This window comes from Brachycentrus maculatus, unplaced genomic scaffold (genome assembly GCF_059751285.1).
Source record: "Brachycentrus maculatus isolate JH-2025_06_01 unplaced genomic scaffold, ASM5975128v1 h1tg000383l, whole genome shotgun sequence".
Classification (NCBI taxonomy): Eukaryota; Metazoa; Arthropoda; class Insecta; order Trichoptera; family Brachycentridae; genus Brachycentrus; species Brachycentrus maculatus.
In genome coordinates this window covers 70284-97780 of record NW_028281132.1, presented here as the reverse complement: position 1 = coordinate 97780, position 27497 = coordinate 70284, and the positions used below count along the sequence as shown (strand labels likewise).

The following is a 27497-nucleotide window of genomic DNA, read 5'->3' as shown; positions in this document are numbered from 1 at the left end:
GTGAACAAGTATTTGGACACACTCAAAATGTTGTAAATAAATTATCTGGTCAAATTATAAGCTTAATAATAAAAATGAAAATGGTATTTTCTGGCGTTTCTCATGTGTGTGATTATAATCCAGGATTCGGATCTCACATACTAATATAAGAGTTTCTGCTTAATAAAAAAAAAAAAAAAAAAAAAAAAAAAAAAAAAAAAGCTTCTTTACATCTCACCAATAGATGTCTCTAGTGAAGTTCTAGTGATTCATGAACAAGGTTTCTAAATTGGTTCATATGTATAAAAAAACTTCCAAGAATTTGAGTAGTGTGGTTGTCAATAATGGGTAGAATTGGTGAATGTTACACGTGTGTAAAGTGATCACTCAAACCAGCCTATGACGGTCGTAAGCCCCGTAAATGCCCAGACTTCCATATTCTTCTTCATCTTTGATGAGATGTCAAAAAATAATACACAAGAACTTTAATAAATAAATTATCTTCATCTAAAATTCTTCACACGTGTAAACGTTTGTTTTTTTTTAAATAAAAGCATACCACGTGTTATGATTACATATTGCGTATTTATTTAGAAACATAAAAAAATATCCCATGAAAATGTAAGGCTTTGTTTTTTAAAACTTTATTTCATCGTGTACTTACATACGTTTCCATAAAAAGAAAATCGTGGGTGTATAACATATTCAATAAACGTGTCCCTTCCGTATCTAAACGGTTTAATCTCAGTTAATATGCAGTTTATATTCGCGCGGCAATTTTACCCGCACATATATTGTAAGCGGGGGGTACACAGACGCCGTTGCCATGGCAACCAATATCTGCCCTTAACGGAACTACCCTTCGCTGTAGGTCTAGACTAGAGAACTCAAGACTCAACTTAAAACTTTTCCTGCTAATCAATTTGAAATTTTCCAGTTATGATAGTTTGGGATAAATATTCAAGAACTTTAGGATACTTTTCGATGAGTTTTTTTAGTAATATTTTTTTCATTAATAATGAAGCAAATCTGTAAATTTATTAATTAATCAGGAAGGTATAACTGAATTTTCATTTTTTCGTTTATTTATTTATTTTTCAAATTACAATTTAATATAATTAACCCTCACTGGATTCTCCTTTGCTAATGTTACATTTCACAATATTAATTCATAAAATTTTATTAAAAGTAAATTGTTTTTGACCTACAATCAAATACGACATTGCGATCTTTTCAGATCTACCCACCTCAATAATCAATTTATGAATAGCTCATTTATACCAAGTTTCGTTATCAAATGACTTTTTGAATAATGAAAGCATATTGTAGAACTTTATTGCATAATAATAATAATAAAAGAATCAAAGTTCTTTCGACCAAAAGAGGTATGTGTTAGGTTTTGTTTGATGTGTTTCAGTGTTTTGAACATTGTAGTGCTACGTACGTTTCCATAAAGTATGTATTTGTGAATTGCGTGCTTTACTGGGATGTTTATATGGGATTGAAGTCAAACTTCTCTTTCTTAGAAAAGAAAGAAATATTGAAAAAAGGAGATTGAATGTGAGAGACATAGGGAAAGAGAAAAGTATCTCTTTCTAAATATTATTTTAGATGGCTGTTGTGAACTTGCGGAACATCATGATATGTATCATAGTATGTGACTTCCAAAATTTGAGTAGTGTGGTTGTCAATCATGTGTAGAATGGTGAACGTTACACGTGTGTAAAGGTCGTAAGGCCAATGCTTTTATTATAAAAAAATATAACATCACTTTTATACGCACCAACATATTTTTACATCATACCAACGTAACTGTTAAAATGCCAGACTAATACTTATTGAAAAAAATCTTTAAACATGCATAAGCAGATGATACGACGTTATTGATATGCATACACATGTATCCATCGTTCCCCGCTGCAAAAACTAGTTTTATTCTGTTTTTTTGCTTACGCCAATAGTCGTTTGATAATACTTCAACTCCTTCGTTTTTTGTTAATCGAATTCTTTGCCCATGTGTCAGACGTAAAGGAATATGAGCATACTGAATCTAGAATATTCAATTTGTATCTCGCAGATTATTATGCAAGAATGCCGCCGAAAAACGAATGTTGCCATAACTTATTAAATATATCCTTTCTACCCGCGCCCGGGACCTTTATAAAAGTGATTGGTTTTGTATTATAAATTATTTATTAACATAATAGTCACGTTTTACATTCAGATATTTATTACGTCGTCCGTTAGCCATTTGCTTGCGTTATGCAGACATATAATGATTTAATCTTGAATATAGGATGATGATGCTAATTTGATACTTCAGAAGCTGCAAATAACACAGCTACCGTATCACAATTATTTATAGATACTTATTTTTTTATTTTAATATTTTTTACCTGTGACTTGAAAAGAATAAAACAAGCTGGAACTGAATGTGCATGTGTGTCAAAACGTTGTATGATAGTTTTTCGAATGGTGATAGATATATATATATATATATATATATATATATATATATATATATATATATATATATATATATATATATATATATATATATATATATATGTATATATGTATAAATATATATATATATATATATATATATATATATATATATATATATATATATATATATATATATATATATATATATATATATATATATATATATACATATATATATATATATATATATATATATATATATATAAATATTTAAATTTATATATATATATATATATATATATATATATATATATATATATATATATATATATATATATATATATATATATTATATACATATATATTTATTGAGATTAGAATACAATTTAAAATACGGTAAAACGGAAAGTAATATATTATATTAAAGATGATGAATATAAGAACAAAATATCCCAAAATTATAGAAAAATTAAATGTTTTGTTTGATTAACATAAAACAGATATAAAACAAAATTTTTATTTTATTAAATTCATAAAAATATTGAAATTTAATTCTAAATTACTCCTGCTTATAAACAAATGATTCGAAACTAAAAATATTTTTATTTTTGTAAAATCAATATTATTATATAATTTTGTACTGACATTTCGTGGTGGAATTGCATTTTATAAGAATAAAACAACAATTATACAGTTTTTGCCATATAAATTTATGTGGAAGGAAATATAAAGTTGATATTTTATAAATCAATTTTCAACCCATCAACGCAATTGTCAAAAACCTGTAAAAATACCTACCTTAATTGATTAACATTTTATACGAAACCTGTCCAATTCATCAGATAATGGAATTAAGATCAGATAAGAAGCTTAAGAATATAATGTCTCACGTACATATGAGCATCGTTTCGCTGGATCTGAATTCTTATACACCCTGATTGCACATTTACCAATAGTGGAATCTTTTGTATGCTTCCCGAACCTCTATGTGCGATAGACATGTAGAATACAGTATAGACAGGCGTAGACGGTACAGGCAGCCTTCGCAGTTACTGACATTTGAATCGACTTTCTCATTGTACGTCCTTGCCTCGATTTCATCTAGGTGCCTGGTACTAACATCACAACCTGATTTGATTGGAAATGTCTGGCTCGCGCATTGAACTATGGAAAACGCGGATTACTTTCAATTTCTTGATGTTGAACGCAGGTAATGTTTTATTATTAGAATAAATTAACAATTTATGATAACACTGAGTTAATTCATTTTATGATAGCTACACAAACATTATGCACTATGCAAAAATTAATAAATTCAATTGATTTTTTACATCTTAACATAGCTGAAGAAGAATATGGAAATCTGGGTATTTAGAGGGTTTACGATCTGTCATAGGCTGGTTCAGTGATCACTTTAAATAAATACAAAAAATCCTAAGTGGAAATGATCCAGACTTGTGAACAATTATAAGGACACACTCAAAACGTTCTTAATGCAGTAGAATTTACTTTCATGAAACAATTTTTTTTTGACATCTCAACATAGATGAAGAGGAATATGGGAGTCTAGGTGTTGCGCACATCTTAAAAGGATCTTTGCTAAATAAAAGCTTTTTCAATCCAACATAGATGTCTCTTGTAAACACAAATGTACAGCGACCTGAGATAAACGATAAATGTAGGAATTCCAAAAAAATTGTATTGTGTTTGTCAATCATGAGTAGAATGGTGAATATTCCACGTGTGTAAAGTAATCACTTTACCGGCCTATGACAGGACATAAGCCCTGTAAATACCACGATGCCAGTTCCGCAGTCGAGCGTCTACCCAACTACACCGCGGCGCCTGTCTATTATCATTATCATTATTACTCGTAATATTATTGTTATTATAGATTTTTCTTCACATTATTCTAAGCGATCGCATCTCAACAGCGTTCACTCGGCCTTCATGGTTATTCTACCAATTCTATGTTTTACTCTTATACATCCATTGTGAACTGCCAGTTGAATTTCTCTTTTTTATGCTTATCATATCCGCCTGACGTCATTTGAGAGTTATTGTCCTTATCTTGGATAAATCTAAACATAATAACATCTGAATTTACTCATTTACCTTATTAACAAAATACGGTGTGTTTTTGTCCAGCGAGAACAACTTTCTAGAAGCTCCGTTGCGGCCCGGTTGAAGAACAACTCCGTGTGGGAAATGAAATAAAAGAAAAATAAGTTTAATGGAAAAGTTCAATTCCAGCTCGTTTGAAAGTTTCAGATTTACGAATTAGCACTCAGTTCGCGGAAAAGTTCAACAAATAAAACCCACGAACATTCCGGGATTTAAAATGAAATATTGTTTAAATGTTTTAAATCTTAGAATTTTCACGTGTGCCATACTGCCGAAACATTAATTTATTCCTTTATATATTGATGCAATATTTTTTTAATATTCTGAGGGATTTGGATACACTAAAAATATTATGAATAACTTTATTTTAATAACCTGAAGATGGAATAATTTTCCGAAACCGGTAGTCACAAATAAGTGTTTATAAAAGTGGTGTTACACAAAGAAAACAATGGATGATTAGGAGAGTGCTTTTTTTTAAACTTACATATAATTTTTAAATAATATAAACACTAAACACTTAATCAAATTCGTTCCATTTTGCTTTTTTGGAACACAACCTTAAGAACATTTTATACATAATTTTAATGAATATTTAAGTAGCCAATTTATAAATTAACTAGGATAATAATTTAATGTGTATAAAATTATCTGATAAAATCTTTATCACACCCTTTATTTTTTTGCTTTTTTGATTCACAACCTACAAAACATTTTATAGGTGATTACAACGAACATTTTATTAGTTCAATTTAAAAATTAATGATAATAAAATAATGTCTTATTTACACTTTATTAAATCCTTTTTTTTTGGACCACAATGCTCAAAACATTTTATTTGATGATTATAATGAACACTTTGATTGAATTTATAAAATAACGTAAATAAAATATTGTAATTGTCTTATGAACACTTCATCAAATACTTTTTGTTTTTTTAGACCACAACCTTCAAAATATTCTAAACATGATTACGATGAATAATTTATACGTCCAGTTTATAAATTAAAATAAATAAAATAATTCAATCATCGTATAAACAATTTATCTTATCCGTTTTATTTTTATTTTTTGGTCCTCCATATTTAGACCTGCATAAATAACCGCTTGTTTTGAATTATACATCACGATTTCTATGAAAAGAAACACACAATTTTCATGTCGCGTGATTTGATAGCGAGCCAAATGAATACATATTACGCAAAAAACAACGCGTGTAAAGAAAAACAAACAGAATTACACAATACGCCAAGGGTGACAGAAGATTGAGATGGATCTGTGGACCGGTGGACGGAAAACATATTGGACATTTAAGGGGAAACAGTAATATTAAGATGGGCCTAGAGAGGAAATCCCAGGAGCTTGACGATGTCTCAGTTGATTTAAAAGGACATCAAAAGAGGGACAGACATCCTGAGTCCTGCCGGCCTACAAGGGTAAAACAAATGATCTTAATGTACAAGTCTCTTTCATACGTTTGTTCATTTTTACATCCAAAAGGTAGAAAGATATGATAGATGTTCGAATGATAGTAAAAAAAAACTTGCAAGGCTGAGATAAGCTTTATTGATAAAATAAATAAGGTGTGTTGAGATGGTTTGGGCACGTGAATCGAATGACTGAAGAAAGAACGGTGAAAAAAATTTATGGAGAGAAAGTAGTTGAAAATAAAAACAATGAAAGGAAAACTGGGCTTGATCAAGTATTTCAAATTTTCTTGAATGTAGTCATGTCAGGAATTGAAATGATCGGGAGATATATATGAGGATATGCATGAATATGAAAGAGAAGAAGATTGGTGTTGCGTTTTAATCTCTTTACCAACTGCTGCGGGAAAACGGCATGATGTTTAGTTAGTTATTCACATCAAATAATGGATGTCTTTTTTATTGAAAAAATAGAGGCAATTATCTTTTTTTTACCTAATTTTCCGTTTACATAAAATTATTTTTATAGCTTATATCAGTAGCTCGTGGTGCATAAGGTACCACGTTGGATCAACGCAGCGTTAGCTCAAACGTTAATTATATGAAATTAAAATACTTCAAGACAGTGTAGCAAATAATAACCTAACAGTAAAAGATAAACCAACGGAGTCCTCGTACTAAACCTGGTAATTCCAATGGTATGAAAGTAAAGGGTGGAAATGATAAAAGAAAAATGAAAGTAGACGAATGTGCGGAAAAATTATGTATGATAGATGTTTGAATGCACGTAGTATGCGAGTCCCTTGAAATACAACAACAGATATGATTATATTTTTTTTCTTTATTTTATATTATTTTTCATTTCACAATATAATATAAATACAAGTACAAAAAATACATAAATATAAATACAAAAAAAAAACTTTTAAGGCAAGGCCTGTGTGTGGGTAAACATTAAATTTAAGGTTATAGTAAAAGGCACTGGCAAGAATACAAAAGAAATTATCAGAAATAAAATTAGATTAAAATATATTCTACAAAAATCAAAATAGCTATTAACTGCCTTGATGCATTTTTTTCATAAATACTCGTATAATGCAATACGAATAGTGCATTTCATGTTCTTCAATATTTCAAGTAGAGTATGAAGTTGCATTGCACAATTGCACATGCTTCATGACATGACCTAAATATGTTCGCTGTACAGATGAAACGTTACGTCAAGTTTTCCTATTGACAAAACTACAGTATGATGAAAGTCATCATTCCGAGCTTAATAACAACTTATGTTTAAACATTGTCTGCACTCTAAACTTATTATTAATACGACAACTCAAAGAATACCTTAGGTGAACTTTTTAATAAAAAAACACGTAAACGCTTAATAATACTCAAAACTAATCGTATTTATATTAATAAACTTTAATAAATAGTCATCCACAAATGCTTTAGTTTTTTACATTTATATTCTTGCCATCTTGGTCTTCATAAATAATCCCAGGCCTTCCTTCATTATATTTTGTTATTGATTGTTTCGGCATTAAGGTTTTGGCAAAACACGATAAAATCATAAATAAAACCCTTTTTTACATTATTTATTGATTTATTATTAACTTTGTGGAATGACATGTTGATTTTTTTCTCAAATTAAACATTCGGATAATATCCCAGTTTTATTGTAATTAAATTGTTTTAATCGCATGTAATATTTAGTACCAAACACTAAATATTACATGCGATTAAAACAATTTCCAGGGTTATCTCGGAACTATGACCTCGTGTTTATAGGCGAAACAAATTTATCGAACAACAAGAATAACCGAAAAACCATTTTGGGCTCGTAAATCATTTTTATGAGGGCAAATCTGCAAAGCCACAGAAGGCTTTCATCAATGAAATATTTCTTTCTTTCTAAACGTACCGTATGAGCCATACAAAATTGAAACTCCTTTGAATCTGAAAGCGAGAGGTATGACTTACAGCAATTCCATTCATCATACATCAAATTTATGGCACTTATCTCGATGTAAAAGGAACCGCCTTTAGATGATATGAGGATGTTCTGGAGCTTGTTCAAGGAGCTCACCGCATTAAATAAAGGTAAATTTACGAGTCAAAGGATAAAAAGCATTACAAAATAAAAATGTCAAACGAATGAATTTCCTTTGGATTTTTCCGAGCGTAGTAAAAATTCCATCATTTAAGGATTTAGATCCGGTACATATAACCTTCACACACAATTAAATATAAATGTATACAATTCATATATTAGGGGATTCATTATTATATTGTACTGGATTTTTTTCCCTTTTTGTTTACATGATATAAAATTAAAATAAATAATAACGAATCTTTATGAAATTATATAATTTCCCTCTTTACGTTTTACTTGTTGCCACCTCGTAGGAAAATAAAAGACGTCAGATTTATAAAAATCTTGAATACGTGTGGAAATTTTTCTTCTGATGTCATTTTTGAAAGGGTTTACATCTCTGAACATTTATTACTCACGAAATGTTCCAGTGATTAAAATAAACGCACAACAAATTTATTAGTCTGAGGGTTGGTCTTTCTAGTGTTAATATATTTTATATGTGCTAAGAGTTACCTACGAAGAGTCCATATTAGTTGTAAAAGCGTTCTCTCGCCCTATTTTTCTTGGTAATATCTGGCTGGGTTACATTGGTAATAGTAGAGTGCGCAGAGAATTTATTAATGTAGTAAGGTAAGCTGGTACTACCTACTAGGGTTGGCAGTAGAGGTAGGTAGTAAGGTAAGCTGGTACTACTTAGTAAGGTAGGGTAGGTACTGGTTGCGATTTTATAAGTCACGCCGGTATCTAAGGATAAACACTGCTTTTTTGCCTATATGGAATACACGCCCCTGACTGATAGTATTTGTACATATGTATGTACATATCCGGTAATGTTTTGGTATGTACTCGCACATACATATGTGTATACGAGTAGGTATATGTCTGGCAAAGGCTCTAAGGCGAAACCTAACATAGGGATGACTTTTTCATAATTCGTTCAAACACAAATAAATAACATAACATTTTATTTGATAATACAGATTTCTATGAAGGTCTAGTACGGAATGTGTTAACTTATAATAAGAAAACATTTATAAAGATATCCTGTCTGAAAAAAAAATGCTATCAAAAACATGAAATTTCGATACATGTGTTTTGTATATTGAAAGCGTTGTTAAAGTTGTGGTATGGTAATATAACACTCTTCTTATCATTCATCGTTCACTTTGTGTAATAACACTTTTTGTTAAAATACTACATACTTCATTGCAACCAGTTTCGGAATAATCATTTCATCATCAAGTCAAATGTAGATTACAATAAAATTGTTACGGTCCGACATTTATATTTTTTTCGGTAGTCACAAAGTAGTGTTTTTTTTAGTTTTTTAAGTGGTATTACACATAGTAAACGTTGAATTATTATTCATCATTCACTTTGTGTCAAATTTCGTTTGGAGAAATAAGGAGAAATTTAAGTCAAATTTTGTTAGGAGAGTGTCAATTTTCGATACCTCTGAAAATGTTTTATTTTATTTCAAACAATATTCTCCCCAGATCAATAGTCCCATACCGGTGGAATTTCCAAAAATCTTACATAACATCCATCCAATTATTTTCCATCTCAAATTTTGTTCTTATCCTGTAAAGCACGTGCCGACATGTGTATGTGTGTATTTGTGTGTGTATGTGTGTATTCTTGCAATAACCAAGTTAAGGAGACGAATAAAATTTTAATCAGGAAGGCAGCGCGTCTGAATGTTTCCTGAAAAAAGCAGGCCCCGAAAATCCTTAGAAGATTGAAGGGTGGCAAAAAATATTTTCAAAGTCCGCGTCATTTATCCCGCTTAGCCGAGGGCTTTTCGGCTGAACAGAATACAAATAAGCGTGGATAAATACTTACTTATCATACTATACATTATTTGATGTTAATATACAGTATAAACCCACCAAATTACATTTTTTGTCGTTAGAAAATGGTATATTTGATGTGGATTTCAATATTTTTCAAATTTATTAAGGACAAAATGAACTATTTTTCACTTTTAATTCTGCAGACACTGGATTATATAAGATACTATCAATATTAAATGTTTTTAAAATCCATTTCATTTGTTTGGCCAACTGAAAGAGGATTTATTTTGAAAGATTCATGAAAATCTGTCTAGTAATGAAACGTGGTAAAATCTGGATTTTTAAAAATGATTTATCAGACACTGGATTTATTCAACCTACGAATAATATAATAAATCATGAGATGGCAAGTTTATTGTTTATATACGAAAGAAAATGCATCCCATAGCTTCCCAGCGCTTGCAACCTGGCCTTTGGCTGTATACACTGGCGTAAAGTTTACCATTCTGCCTAGTATCGAACATGCAATTTTCATTTTTCTTTGTTAATATTTAAGTTGTATATATTTATCTGTTTGATTTTTTCACATGCTGGTTCTTATTTTATAGATTTGGAAGTAAAGCTGGTGCTATCAGTTGAGATAAACTATGGACACCTCATAGTTAAAATGTAACTTTGTTTTAAAATCATTATAAATATTTTATTATAACTTAATTATAATGTCTACCAGCTTCTTCCCTTCTTTCTTACCTTCCAAACCGGTAGACATTATAACTGAGTTTAAATAAAATATTAATAGTGATTTAAAGTAAAATTACATTTTAATTATATAATGGAAAAACACGAAGTTAGTGCTTCAAATATAAATTATATATATATATATATATATATATATATATATATATATATATATATATATATATATATATATATATATATATATATATATATATATATATATATATATATATATATATATATATATATATATATATATATATATATATATATATATATATATATATATATATATATATATATATATATATATCTACTCGTACCTCATAAATTTTTCATCTGATGGCGCCACAATCAACTAAACGTCCAAATTGATGATATTAGCACTACCGTATTATGCATGTTATACAAATGTATAATATACCTACTATACATATGTAAAATGTTCATTTTAGATTATGCTTAACTTAGTCTTGCATTCTTTTATTTTTTCATCATTCGAACATCTACATATGTATTCCCGAACATTTTTTTTTCAGTGTAAAATTTATACCGACATGTGGTACTGTTTTACGACCTAAAACATTAAGGTTTTTCCAATATTTTCACATTTATATTATTTACTAATACGACATTTACTTTTAAAGATAACATTTTGATTTAAATATACAAATAAAATACCTGTAGGAGATCATATTTGAGTTTTTTAATGTAAACACGACTAATTTCGAGAACTTCTGTCATTGTCGAAACTAGGTCTGTTTAACTTATAAATAAATCACTCATTTTTACCACTTTAGTATTATATTCTTGCGACTAGTTTCAGAATCTACAAATGCTTCAATCCACGGGTTTATATATGAACCCATAGATGGAAGCAACTGCAGCTTCCTAAACAAATAAAAAAAATATCAAATGGTAAAAAAACAAGCGTTTTATTTATATTTTAATCAAGTCTTACCACAAAGTGAATAGCGAATCAATAACAAATAAAGTTGTCGTGTTTACATTAAAAAAATCAAAAGTGGTCTTTACGAATGTTTATTATGTAATTTTTATATTTAAATCATTTTTAAATATCACGATCTACAACAATAGTTTACATACAGTCTCCTGATTAATTTCATTTTTTATAATGTCTCATAAGATTTTAGCACTCTGGTTTCATTTGTGTCTGGAACACAATGCATTATTTATATCCCGTAGGATAGTTCCTTTGCGAGGGAGGAGTGGTCTCGTACTCTCGTACAATCGCGGTTCCCAGTTCAAGGGCCACTCAAAACAAACTATCGCAAGCTAATGACTGTTTAGTGTAGGTATTACGGAACGCTGGATTCTCTGATTCCCTTACAAAGGACACGACCCCCATTGTCTAGCGGGCTGGTTCCGAGAAACCAAATACGAGGACTTCGACAATTTAAGGAAACGTAAAAGCTTTTACGTAAAAAAAACATATCAATGTTTTAAATTAATTATTCACATTAATTTTTTTAATTTATTACATAGTTGATAAAAAAAAACGATCACTTAAACCGACCAAAGGGAAAATGTAATTTATAGATTTGGCGTTTATTTTGTAGAACTCCATTTTAATTTACGTAATAAAGGTTAAATTAAACACTGATTTTTAGAGTCTACTTTATTGTTTTTTTTTGTCAAAACATTCGTTTGAAAATGCCATAACAAGGTAAAACAACCGTCACAAAATTGTTTTGTATGTGTTTTTATAACAATAAAATACAACTTGGTTGACTCAAAAAATCTGTGTTTGATTTAACATTTAATACATTAAAAGAGAAGTCGTGAGACCAATAAATGTCTAGATTTCGTTTTTTCCATCTCAATAGACTTCTTCATTTATGTTATCAAACATCAAAAACCAATTCAGAATATGTGAACAAAAGTTTGGAGAAACTAAAGATATTGTGATTTTATAATTTATTATATTAATTGATTAGGCATTATCAGGTCATTTTGCTAAAATATCAATCCATTTTTAATTTAAGCTTTACTTGTAAAATACTACTATTTCTTATAATCTATTGAAACACGTTTTTCGATGCATCCCGTATCATTTTCATGTACGGTGTTTGAATATCATACAGAATGAATCAAAACACGTATCACAATAGATTTCAAGAAGAACTGAGATTTTTCAAGTAAAACTAAAATTAAAAATGAATGAAGAAGTCTATTGAGATGAAAAAATTGAAATCTACTATTTACTTGGCTTACGACCTACAATTCCTTGGTTTAAGTGATCGCATTATTTATTAACGATGTTATATTGTAACATGGTAGAAAGGTTAATGTTATACAGTGATCACTCAAATTTACCAACGACAGGTATCAACCCTGTAAATGCTTAGACCTCTATATTTTCTCGTCAAATAGAGTTGATGGAATCTTGAAATATCAAAAACAACAAAAAAATAAAATCCTAATTCTATCAATTTGACTGTTTGAACATAAAAACTTCACTTTTAACGCGCAAACGTCTCACGCATATTTTAAAAATAAATTTAAAAACCTTTTATTACCTTATGCCTTTCATTCTCCTGAAATTCGCTTACTATGGTCCCTCGTGGGCAGACTGCATCCATGAAATCGAGAGGTTTGAAGGATTTCTTCAGACATATATTTCAGGACGATAACAAAGAAAATATTTGAACAAAAGCTCATTTCCTTCTAAAACCCTTTTTATGATTCAGATATTATGCTGACTGGGATATAGAAGGTTTTTGTAAAATAAAAAGCCATTACGAAGAACAAAATAAACCCTTAAAATAAAATGTACAAAAATTAGAAGATGAGAATTTTTATACATTTCGTATGTATCTTGTATTTTGTGTATACATTTCGTATGTATCTTGTATTATTACTCGAAAAAGGTTTTTTAATCGTTGAATTAATCTTTTAAGTTTGATATTTCAGAACTCGTTGTAAATATAATTGATTTAAAACCTAGTTACACCTGACCGCGCGTTGCTGCAGCTGAGTCCGTTTAAATGGAAAAGAAAGAAAATCGAAAGCACACATTACTAACATATTCTATTTCACGATCATGTGAAGTAATGAAAAATATAAAAAATACATGTTAACAACAATGCAATCGAAAAGAGTCCAAATGCAAGATGCCAAGAAATACTCCATCCGCCATGAGCAACGTTTAGTTTTGTGTGCGTCGCCCTTTTAAAACTAACTAACTATCACGTACACCCGCAGAAAAGAAGAGAATAGAACGCCACACCAATATACCTTTGCAAACATTCTTCGCCTATTCCACATTCATGCATCTCCGCATGCATACTCGCCGATTACTCCAACTCCTGACTTCACCACATTCAAGTATTTAGAATACTTGAATAAACCAAGTTTTCCTCAATCTTCCTCTGTTTTTATTACCAACCACATACGCCTAACTTTTTTTTTAAAGCTAGGACACAAAACATCCTCTTCTCGTGGAACGGAAAGTCTGTTGATGACAGTCAAAAGTCCGCCTTCTCCTGAGGAGTGCAACGTAATCTCCTTCCAGTAATGAGCAAATGCTGAGAAGGTCCTGATTGGCCCACACTAGATTAACCCTCCTGTTTCCAACACAGATTTAAATAAAACATCTGTATTTAGTTAGAAGAAACACAACTCCACTTAATGATCTCTAAATAATAAATGCAGTTCTTATATTTAAAAAAAATGTTTCAGTGATTTTGAAAATGCGAAATGATACAGGAGAAAGTGACCAACTACCAAAACGTAAAATGGTCATGAGGGCCATTTAAGTTACTTTTGCTCGGCAAGAAAATAAACATCAATGCAGTTAGTCATTTTCAGCAAGTCAATATATTATACTTCCAAGTTTAAAATCCTTTGGGATTTTTTCAGGGCAATATTAAGCTAGTAAGATATCAAATAATCAATGATCACGGTTTTGTAAAACAATGCACTTAGTCACTTTCTCCTGTATGTGAAATATGAAAAATGTGAAAAATCTCAACATGTATACTAAAAAGAAGGTGTAGTTACTAAAAAACATAAGAGTATTACATATGGTATATGGAAACAAAATTTCAAAGTTCTGAAACCAAGTGTCTGTAAACCATTGATGGTTCCCCACTGAAGGCTGTGGCTAATGTGCCAAATGTTAAAACCATAGACAACTCCGAAATCACCCCTCCCTAACATTCTAATTATTCGTGGTTGACAGACCACCCCTACTAGAAGGGATGAAGGGACTTCCGAAAGGAAACTTTTGTACATCTACAACTCGAAGAAGGCATTAATATATTCATTTTGTTTGACAAACAACAATATATCTTTCTTACAAGTTGAACACACAAGTCACATACTCTACTGCCATCCAAGTAAGCAGTCACGAACATTTAATTTATAATTTTTTACGGTATTTTGTGAATTTTGAAAAGAATGTTAACACATTTGTCTGTCATCCATAAAACGAAAAATCAACTATTTTAATTTTAAAATTGAGCACTTTATTATTAAGTAATGAGTTTTTATTATTAAGTAATGAATTAAATAAGATGGAAGTCTGATCATTTCAGGGCTTACGACCTAGCATCTGTAATCTTTTTATACACCTGTATAAAGGTTAGACACGTTTTTCAACATGTGTAGGATTATGAAGGAACATATTAGAAATGAGTTCGTGCCATTAACATTCATTTCCATTTAAACAGGCTGAGCCGCAACAAAGCGTTGCAAGGTAGAGATAGTAATATTTTTGAAAATATTTTTTACCGTCTTAAAAATATAATATTATAAATGTGTCAACTTGAGATGAAACATCTAATGAAAGAAAATAGCATTTGGCTAGTTTAAGTGATCACTTAATGCACTAGTATAACGTTCATCATTGTGCCCATTATTGAACGTCCATATTGCATTTATTAAGATGTAATATATATGCACTTTTTTTATTTTTTTTTATTTAGCTGACAGTAGTGGCCTCAGTTGAGAATTGGTGAAGCATTTATTCTTCTAATAAATATTAAAATGCCAATAACAATATCGATATTATCCCGATATGAATTAGCAGTAAATGCAATACGGTCACCATTTTGCATCCATATTTCATTATTTTAAAAAATTCTATATATGCATCAATAGTTTTCATATGTCTCCATTTTTTTTTTTTTTTCGACGTTTGATATTATTTTCCATATTTTACTTATGTTCTATACAATGTAATTTAATATAACCTAACGTCAAAACGGCATACCAAGATTTGGTACAATACATTTGGGTTAAAAATGAACCTTAATATTTTGCAAAATATTTTATTTTCCTTTCTTTTTCGGTATAATAAATGAGCAATCATTTCCATTTTACAAATATGAGATTTTAGTTGGTTGAACAGTGCATGTTTTTCGGTTGATGGATAATCTAACAAGACTGGGGTTGCCAGCACGCATATGAATGTAATCCCTTATTTCTACCCTTTTAGGAGGGCAACCCTAACCCGATCGTCATTTGACAAATTACACGCATTTTAGAGGGAATTGCAATAAAAGTTTTTCTAGAATTTTACTATGTATTTGGGGGACACATATGTACATACAAAAATATGTATCTCATATGATATGCCAATAAAATTGTGTTAACGTTGAATACACATTGAAGATATATATATTTTTTTAATGATTTTGTCGGTAACTATGAAACCCGGTTTCTGGCCGAATGAAAAGGAAGTGGAAAAGGATGTTTAGTCGTTTTTTCATTTTTTTATGTATGACTTATTTCAGAAATGCCAATTTTTTATAATGTGTATTAAAATAGGGTGTCTGGATGCCTTTTTATTACTTTATGGTTTTATTGTTAAAATGTACATATTGATATACAAGGTCGTATTTTTTTTGTTTTTGTCAAGTAGGGTAGTAAGGATAGGGAAGTCAAATGTAAAAAAATAAATATATCACAAAAGCTCAGACCAATTGAAAATAAATCTTTCTTGATTTTATTTTGCGATTAGCGGGAATCAAACCCGCGACGCCAGTTTCGTAGTCGAGCATCTATCCAGCATCTATCTGTCTTCTTTAATTCTTGTTTTTAATTATGGTTGTAATGTATATTTATTAAAGATCTTTTTATATCTTTCATCATTGTTTAATTGTTAAAATGTGCATTTGCATACGATTTCTTAATGTTTTTAATTGTTGTTTTATTCTTGTAAAGTATATGAATATACGATGTCTTGATGTCTTTAATGATTGTTTTCTTGTTATATAATACATTTTCATGTACGATTTCTTCATCTTTAATTATTGTTTTATTGTTATGATATTTAAATATTATTGTTTTATTAATTTGATTACTGTTGCAAAATAAATAACTATATTAATATATTATTTTATTAATTATTGTTTTATTAATTTGATTTGTAGTCCTTTTACTGTTGCAAAATAAATAACCATATTAATATATTATTATATTAATTATTGTTTTATTGTTATGATATTTAAATATTATTGTTTTATTAATTTGATTTGTAGTCCTTTTACTGTTGCAAAATAAATAACAGACGAAAATGCAAAACAAAACAACATCGTATCGAAAATCGCTCCAAAAAGAGTCGAACACACGACCGACGCGCCAGCAGATCGACCTTTCAATATCCGGATAAAGAATTCAAAATGGATGTCCCCAAATATCGGGAACCAAACGTCCCAACATTCCAAAGGGTCGGTCAATGCGCCCGTTTATTGCAAAGGACGACCGTCTGATCGGTTTTAATATCCGCTTAGTAGATCGCTCTACCACATGTTATTGACGCCGCGGTTTCATTACTTGTGACGTATCTTTAATCTCGAATGTAGAACTGTCCAAACTACAAATGCAGAATTGGCACAAATAATTTTATTTCTGATTCATTCGTTCATGGTTTCTTTAACCGTAGATTGCTAAACTATCCTACGAGTGACGTTGTGACAAAACATTCGTAAAAAATACGACATAGAAATAAAACGGGAATATGCAATATATTTTTTTAAATTATTATAGAAGTACGTAATAGCAATGTTTTTTTTTTTTATATTTATTAGTTGTCTTTATATATATATTTAAACATAGATAAATACATTTTCAACTGTAGTCTTAACGCCATGCATGCCCATATCATATATCATAAACTCCAGAAGGGTACATGACAGCCCTTTAATTAGTTAATCATAATATGCTTTGTGTCGTATGTAATCAAGTCCAGGAGTGATCAATCATTGAGAACCATCACCCATATGTAGTTAGGAGATTTGGTTATCAAAATACACACAATGCTACTCCTATTTGTTAAATGAGGTGACTGAAAAATATCAGGAAAATATTAAATTGTATTTTAATGATCAAAATTTTACTTTTTAAATATAAGATATAAAAAAAAAAACAATTTCTCGTTTGTTTTTTTAACATGAATCATTTTATTTTTGACATAGTTTTGTAAAATTTTAAAAGAAAAACACTTGTTTTTTTACCACATGAGTTTATTTTATGTCGACTAGTTTCGGAAGCTATGCTTAGCTAGCATAGCATATTATGTTAACTATAAAATAAACTCAAGTGGTAAAAAAACAAGTGTTTTTCTTTTACAATTTCATCATGTCACCTCAAAGTGAATGCCGAAACATTAAATAAAATATAATTTTGTGAAGTTTTATTCTTCGTATACTGTAGATACCTTATATTATGAATATGTTTAATATTATATTTACCATGTTTTAAATAGTATTCTAAAGTTTTGATTAAAAAATCACTAATTCAGTCATTAAATACCAAAACTAATCATAATATAAAAGAGATTTCACAAACGAATAATGGAGTATGGTAGATCAGAAATACAAAGCTTCATTCGGCCATATCCTATTTGATTACATGCCATAGACAATTTTCTTTTCATAAAATTTTATAAATAAATATTGTAAAACGTGCTTTTAGTATGGAAAAACTCAACGGGGGCACATGAATGTAGTTGCAATTCGTAATTACGTGTGTAATGAAAATTAGGTAAAAATTTGTATTGAATCGTCCAAAGAATCCTTGCAATATTTATGTTTCATGCTGTTCTTTTTTGTGGATACTATTAAAACTTTAAATAATTTTTGGTTGGTTTGTTTAAAATTATTTTCCAATGCTTATTAAATAATATTTTCTCAAGTTTTAGAAGCGCATGTTACTCGACATATTATCAGGCTTTGAAAAGTGCATAGGAGGTATCAGATTCGTTTTCTCCCCCTGCTGCTTCACAGAAACCACAAATTCCCCTTTTCAACCACTCTCCTCTCCCTCTGAATGTTTTTCTTCATCTCTTCCATAAAGCTCACATACTTGTAGAATTATTCTTACGTACCTCGGATCTGCACTTGAAATGACATGAGCGTGGGCGGTAAAACTTGAACAGTATGTCCTTTAAAGCTCATTTTATTACGAGTATGTTACTAGCTGTTCCCAGCCACGCTTTTCAGTGGCTCAGTCTTTTTAAATGGAAAAGAAAGATAAGAGATAGCATACAGTTCAAACGTGTTTAAGTAAAACATTATATAATAAAACTCAAACTTTGTTTTTATATGGAAATATACTTATCCATCCTTGAAGATGAAAAGGCGCTTATCGAAACTGGTTCGAAAAAAGTAATATTTTTATTTAATAACAGTAAACCATTTCGACTGGTCATTTACAGGGCTAACGACCGTCATAGGCTTGGTTAAGTGATCATTTCACACACGTGTAACATTCACCAATTCTATCCATGATTGACAACAACACTACTCATTTTTTTAAAACTTATATGGAGATATATTGTTCAAACTCGTAACACAGTATGCGCGAGTTCACAATAGCCATCTATGGTAGAATGAGGAAAGTTTTTAATATGCAGAGACTCTTTCCATTTGTAAGTAAACCTATTATGGTCGTAAGCCCTGTAAATATCCAGACTTCCACGTTCTTCTTAATCTATATTGAGGTGCCTAAAATATTGTAAAAACACATTTTAAATGTTCTTTTTAAAAAAAACTTCTTTTTTTTAACTATCTAACGTCCAAGTGACTCTTATCGTGACCCTACTCAGGTTTCAAATTTGTAAGTTTCATAGCCTATGCCTACTCGTGAGTGGATTTACCCTTTTTGTTTAAAGTTACTATAATTTCATGTAATTCTTGCGTAAAAATTCTAGTCAAAACACTCGCTTAAAAAAACACTTAGACGGCTTTAATATAAGCTGAATATGGATGTTTTATCCGTAGAGTATAAAAAATGTAGAGTCCGATTAATAAATAAGAATAAATATTATAAAGTGTTTAAAAATGTAAACATAGACTTCAGAAGAATTGTAAAAATATGTATTAGAAAACTGTCAATACAACTATATTTTACTGTCTTCTGTTCATATATTATTGTTTAAAATACAATAAATCTTCCACCCTCTCCGTTAAATATTTACTTCAACCCCTTAGTAGGATGTAATCACAATCCTTCCTTTTAAACCACAGACCAAAGGGCGAAATCGATATCCCTTCCTGTTAAGACAGGAAGATTGATCGTTTGTGTTGGACTCGTAGCCAAAAAATATATTAATCACTCTCAGGACCTGACTGCAATATTATGTTTCGAGCTACTTCTTTGATTATTTGGAATTACAATTAATCAATTAACGAGTACATCGATTGACATCAAAAACGTTAAATAAAATGGCGCCCGTGGCACTGATTCGTGCAGACCCTAAACGAAGCTTGACCTGAGACTATCTGAGACATTGTGTTTACTACTACATAGGTACCTTTTTATTAAGATTATTTCAAAATCAATAACTTTATTTAAAACTAGTTGTACCTGACCTCGCGTGTCTGTGTCTCAGTCTGTTTAAATGAAAAATAAATAAAACAGAAAGCACAAATTTCTTATATGTTTCATTTCACATTGATTGTAAATTAATGACAATATTAAAAAAAACAATGGAACAATATTGATCAAAAACATAAATGATTCTAAGAGATATCAACTGACAAGAAGCACGCTGTCCGCCATGAGGTAGGTTTGCCTACCTCATGGCTTTGTTTGTGGTTTATTTTTTTGAGACTTTTTTGTTCGTCTATAATCAAATTTAAGGTTTAACGGGACGTGAAGGAACCGACCGGGACAACGGGGTTTTGTCGGAAAACCAGGACGTCTGGAAGCCTAGTTTAGTATTGCGTGAATTCTTGTTGCGTTTAACAAATATTTTTACTTGCATAGGCATATCGCTCACTCCTTTCAACAACATCATATATCAAAAATCGACAATTTTCAGCTGTGCATTTTTCGAAATGACCATAAAATGTACTATATTCCGGCAAAACGGCATATTTTAACTTAATATTTACCCGCTACGGGGCAGAAAGTGTTGGTTTTGCATTTTGAAGAAAAGGTATTGTTTAATTATTTTTTTAAGTAAACTAAATATTTTACAAATGAAGAATATATTCAGGTTTTACATAAAAAGATCTGTTGCACAGTAAAAACTTCAATAAATGGCTTGTTATTTATTTTTAATACATTTTATAATATTTTTAAACATTAAAAACGATCTCCTGAAAATTCAAGTTTTTTTATACATGACGTTGTTGAAAAGAGTGAGCGATATATTTACTATGTAAAATTTGAATAAAAGGGCGTAATGTCGTCGTAAGTGTTTTTACAGTGTTTTATATTCCTAAATATTTAAGTAAGCTGCTTTTAATAATATTCCTTTAATTTCAATGCGTAATATGATACTTACATAAAACTATAATTTCTTTCCGCATTCTTTAATCCGATATGTTCATCGCAGTTAAAAGGTTTTTTACTGAGCCAAAATCATACTGTTTAATGCAGTCGAGTAAAAAGGGTAGATTTGTCTATATGGAATACGGAATACATTCGTACAGAATGGGGTACCATTTTTCAATAAGTCTCGCAGATTTTGCGAGGCTTTCTCCGCCGACTTACTTTCTCCGGGATGCGCTTTATTGGAAGGACCCTTGGAAAGGAAGATTCACGTTTCACCTTTGTGTCACGTTTTTGTTTCATACGATGCTAGTCGGAGAAACGGTAAAATACAGTTTTGGGGTTACACTTTTATCGTTTTAGCCCTCCTGCAAGCGAGTGTTTTTATCCGGCGTTTTTCATTTTCGAAATTCCGAATGCACGAATCACATACCGAATCCCGAATTTTGTCGCCAGGAAAAAAAACGACAGAATTCTTGTTACCTACGTAATTTTTGTATGGGATAAGCGCTTTTGGAATACCAACTATATACATAAATGTTAATGTTGGTTTCTTCTTTCAATCGTGAATCTTAAATCTCCTTAAGATATTGAAATTCTGAAACATACGCACGTGCTTTTATGACATCGGTAAAAATATTTTTTTGGAATGACAGTTTTATCTGTTTAAATAAACAGCGAACAGGGTGGGGGGGAAAACATCAACAAAAACAAACAAAAACACACACACACACACACACACACAAATTGCTCATGGTGGACAACATGGTTCTTGATATCTATTGTCACTAAACGTTTTCACTGTTTCAAATAATAGAAGTCTCAAATTGAAACACCTTTAATATTAATATGTTATCCCTGTCGTGAAAAATCTAGCGTCTTGTCAGACTAGATTTTTCACGTTAGGAAGGAATAGGTTTAGTGATAAAATCCTAATTTTATTAGTAAATTTAACAAGTCAGATTCGCAATAATAAAACAAAATTTCCAACAATAAATAATAATAATAATAAATTGTAATAATAATAACCTTTGTAGTATTGTATTAAGAGGGAGGTTTAATTTTCAAATAAATGTTTTATCTTTTTTAATAAATATTTAGTTATACCATGGGATTAATAATGGTTTAGTTAGGTAAACATCAGACAGGTTTATAGATTCTCCATACCGATATCCATGTAGCACCTAGCACTAAGCTCAATGTAATCGGAGGCATACAGCGAACAGACGTATCTGTTCCAACTATAGGTCCGCATACACCCGATATATAGCATGCATGTGCCGGTTTGCCAATATATGGGACCGCAGTACTTGGCAAGCCGCGCTCCGATTGCATTGGCTTCAACGTCCGTGGGTATTCGATATCTAACGAAACTTCCGCTAAACATTATATTATACCTACAAGACACGACTGTAAAACGTCATCGACTTATTTGCGGACAAATTCATTTATTTTACTTATTTGTGCACGAAATACAATGAGAATTAAAAGAACTTAACTTTTATACGGTACATAGATGTTTTTTTCATCGCAAAAGGTCGTTGCTCAAAATTCTATTGTCGCATATAAAAAAAATATCAATAAATCATAAAAAAATATGTACAATATTTTGAAAATGTCCAAATACTTATTTTTTGACATCTCATCAAAGAAGAAAATGGAAGTCTGGCATATATGAACCAATTTAGAAACCTTATTCTTGAATCACTAGAACTTCACTAGAGACATCTATTGGTGAGATGTATGACGGTCGTCAGCCCCGTAAATGCCCAGACTTCCATATTCTTCTTCATCTTTGATGAGATGTCAAAAAATAATATGAAAATATCTCCTGTAATTGGAGATAATCCAGATTTTGTGAACAAGTATTTAGACACACTCAAAATGTTGTGTCCAAATACTTGTTCACAGATCTGGATTATCTCCAATTATAGGAGTTATTTTTCATATTATATTTTTTTGACATCTCAACATAGATGATGAAGAATATGGAAGATATATGATAAGCTAAAGTCGTAAGCACCGTAAATACCCTGATTTACATATTCTTCTTCATCTATGTTGAGATGACAAAAAAAAAAAAAAAAATTATTCGCATCATTTTGAGTGTGTCTAAATACTTGTTCAATAATCTCAGCTTTCTCCATCAAGGAGTTATTTTTACATGATTTATACATCCAAATAAGAGGATCTCTGCCAAATAAAAAAAATTCAGTCTAATATATATATATCTGTTATTTATTTTATTCGCTAAATTTTATTAATCTATGAATTATATTAATTTGACTTCAAATCGACATTAAAAAAATCTTAATAAAAATGTAAATCCGCTATTGAAAAACGTTTTTCGAGATAATTTCTTAACAGGTCACGATTGCACAGCGTAACGGATAAAATACCTGGCAGACAGAGGTCAGGACTTCTGTTGTAACGAAACATACTTATAACCTGAGTGACCTCAGACCTCAGTATTGCCAAATTCTGTTTTCTCGAGTAACAGAGAAATTCATAATCATAGTGTTACTGGTTTGTTATATTTTCTCATTTGTTTCCTTTAAAAAAAATCCAAATTTTGTTTTTTTTAAATGCCTATTTACCATACTGATTTATTGTTTTATATTTTGCACTGGGTTAGTTTTGTTTAATTTTTTATCTTTTTTTATTTATTTTTGTTTCAGTCTTGTTAATCTTAATCCCATGTTCCAAAATTAGTAATAGAAATCACTCATCGGGAATATTATACACGGGACTTTTATATAGAATATATTTTAAAATAAATAAAAGGGACTTATTTTATTTTTCATTATATAATAGAATTCAATATTCCTTTTTCCTAAATTTTGGACCACAAGAATACTTTACCTTTTTTTCACGATGTTCACACGCATTGGTGTGTATCTTAGATTCTCAAACTTATTTGAACCATGGTCCCTCTTTTAAATGCAAAATTATACAAGGCCCCCTGGAAATTTCACTTTGAAAAAAAATAAAACAATAAAAAAAAAGTGTAATTATTTTTTCATATATTTACTTGGAATTGAACCCGAGACCTGCAGAATGATAGCTAAGCGTGCTGACCGTTACGCTACGGAGGCGGACTGCATAGTATATATTAATGTTACTACAATTAAAGAGGTGTGTAATTATAAAAAAATACATAGATTAATAAAATACTTTTCACTAATAAAAATTCATTTTATATCCGATTTTATCGATGAAATTGCCTTTCTTCTTAAGTAAAGCAATTACTCAAAAAAGCTCCTAAATCAAAGTGCTTTTTCAGTAATGTCCTTAATGGTATGCATTTCTAAGGATGTAATAATTTTATTGCAGCAATAAATATTATTTGTTTGACTCGTACGCTCATTTTTCCGGTAAAGTGGTTTTATAGCATTAACTTACACATTCAACAGAAAAAAACCTCTTCTGATATATTTCGTGAAAAAATAACCGTTGTAATTTTTTTTAAAAAAAATTGAATATTTTACTATATTTAAATGAGAATAATGTATATTGCAACTTTTCTTGAATGTTTTTCGCAGATACATTGTGACACATTTTATAAACATTATAAAATTAAACAACTTTGTTTTAACCACTTTTTTTTATTTTAAGTACACTTTAACCTACCGGTTTCGACAAGAACCTTATCATAATCAGGGTTAATTAAATTCTAAAACATTAAAATACTCACAATTAATTTCTTTTCCTTACCAAAAACGTAATTTTCAATGTTTTAAAATTTAATAAACCTTGATGATTACAAGGTTTTTGTCGAAACCGGTGGGTTAAAGTGTACTTATAATAAAAAAGTGGTTAAAACAAAGTTGTTTAATTTTATAAAGTTCATAATGTTAGTAACCATTCCCATCTTTTAAGTCAACAAAGTGGTTGGGGGTATGTTTACCATTCAGGAGATCCCGGTTACAATTCCCAGGAGGGTCAAAATTGATAGTGTAACATTCTCCACACTACCTATGATTAAAAAGCACACTATTTCTAATTTCGGAACTTGTATATATATCTCCTATAATTGACACGTTCTTTCATATGTGAGTTCTCGGCACCTAGTTTAGTAAGATTTAGCAGAAACTTATAAAATTTGTGAAAAATTCTTTTCGAATTATCTAACGGTAAACTGTGTATATCGGTATACTAAGCAAAAGGCGGCAAAACTAAATGAAATAATGTTTCATATACGTGTATATGATATAAAACTTGTTTTAGTATACCATCGGCGGCTATAGTAAGAGTTTCCTTTTCACCACATCTCATTCCTTTTCGTCCTGAACCCTCAGGGTGCATATTTTAACCATGTCCTAGTGCGAGCTCCTCCACAAAACGATCCCTCTGAGAATTTAATAAAAGGATAACTGTGTTTTCCAAGCAAGGAAGATAAAATTACATTGCAGGAGATTTTTACAACCCTTAGCCAAGGTTGCCGATTGAAAATTTGGGTATAAAACTTCTGGGGGTCGAATGACTCCATTCATAAATCTTTATCATTCATTCGGAGCTTTAGTGTGTATTGTGAGCTCCCTAAAATATACACGTTTTCTACAAACATTCGACATTCAGAGATATCGAGAAATCCACAAATTCTTAATTGCTTCAACTTATTATTATGACTTTAAACAAAAACTATAAAATATATTATAAAACAACAACCAGATAATTTGTTCCACTTTTATTATATTTGACTGGTGATCGAATTTTGTCATTATTGACATAATCAGCCTGGTTGGAGGCTAGAAAAAAGTAAATATCATATACGACTACTCAACAAGGCAGGAATTGAAAACCATGTTTTTTTATTGAAAAATGAATTATAATATATACAAAAACATATATATATATATATATATATATATATATATATATATATATATATATATATATATATATATATATATATATATGTACCTATATATATATATACACATATAAATATATATATATATATATATATATATATATATATATATATATATATATATATATATATAGATTGTAAATAAATGAAATTAATGTTTTATGTAAACACAGATTTGAATTATATTCTTACCTTCATATGGTGAAGTTGTTTTGTTACTAGCTCAGCCCTGGACGCCTGGTCCGACCCGTTTACTGGGAATGACCCCATGTACTGAAAAAAACACGAATTATTCAAAAGCTATAAACTTCACAAATTCTAAACTAGGGCACCACTGTCAAATATTTTACATCTATCAAAATTTCAGCTGTCATACGAAACCAATAAAAGTGCATGTAAATATCTTGTTATTCGTATTATTACCCAAATTAATAATACAGAATATTGTGAATTTAATTTGATGGTTTTATAATATAAGTAAAAGTATTTCATAGGTATCTCATAAATGATGTAATGTTAACCCAGAATTTATTGCTCAAACACATCTTCAACTAAGTCTCATTAAAATAATTATCAATTTGAAAAACAAAGATTCCAGAGATCACTTCTATAATTCGGATAAATAATGATATTATATTAAGTGATCTTCATAAGAATGAAATATAAATTCAATTTACTTAATATGTTAATAAAATCGAAATTTGTATTTTATAATCCATGATGTGGTGGTAAAAACATTTGACTACCATGCTGCAGGCTCCCTATACGATTCCCAGAGAGGGTCAAAATAATTTTAAACCTTTTTTACTAAAATATTTATTTAATATGGACTTGTACATCAAGCGAAAGACTGATCGCCTTGCCTTCATGTAATAAATCAACAAATATACGTTACATGAATTTGACGCAGTACCCTATGCACCTTTGAGTGCGTATAAGAGTCATTAGTTGTAATATTTAAGAATCTTATCCTTTAAAAATACCTATATTATAATATATATATATATATATATATATATATATATATATATATATATATATATATATATATATATATATATATATATATATATATATATATATATATATATATATATATATATATATATATATATATATATATATATATATATATATATATATATATATATATATATATATATATATATATATATTTATATATATATTAATATAGAACGTTTTGTTTTAAAAACTGACTTTTACAGCGAAAAAACAACTTGTTAAAATTTTGCAAAACTTTTCAAGTATTCTTA

The 27497-nt window shown here is 29.6% G+C and overlaps 1 protein-coding gene across 1 annotated transcript in view; it reads right to left on the bottom strand.

Moving 5' to 3' along the window:
- The window catches only part of LOC148303167 (EGFR adapter protein-like), a 176149-nt gene that overhangs the window by 131475 nt on the left and 17177 nt on the right, over nt 1-27497 (bottom strand). The window contains exon 3 of the mRNA XM_088270402.1: nt 26416-26496. Within this exon, the coding sequence (XP_088126528.1) occupies nt 26416-26496 (81 nt within the window). The remainder of the gene's footprint in view (nt 1-26415; nt 26497-27497) is intronic.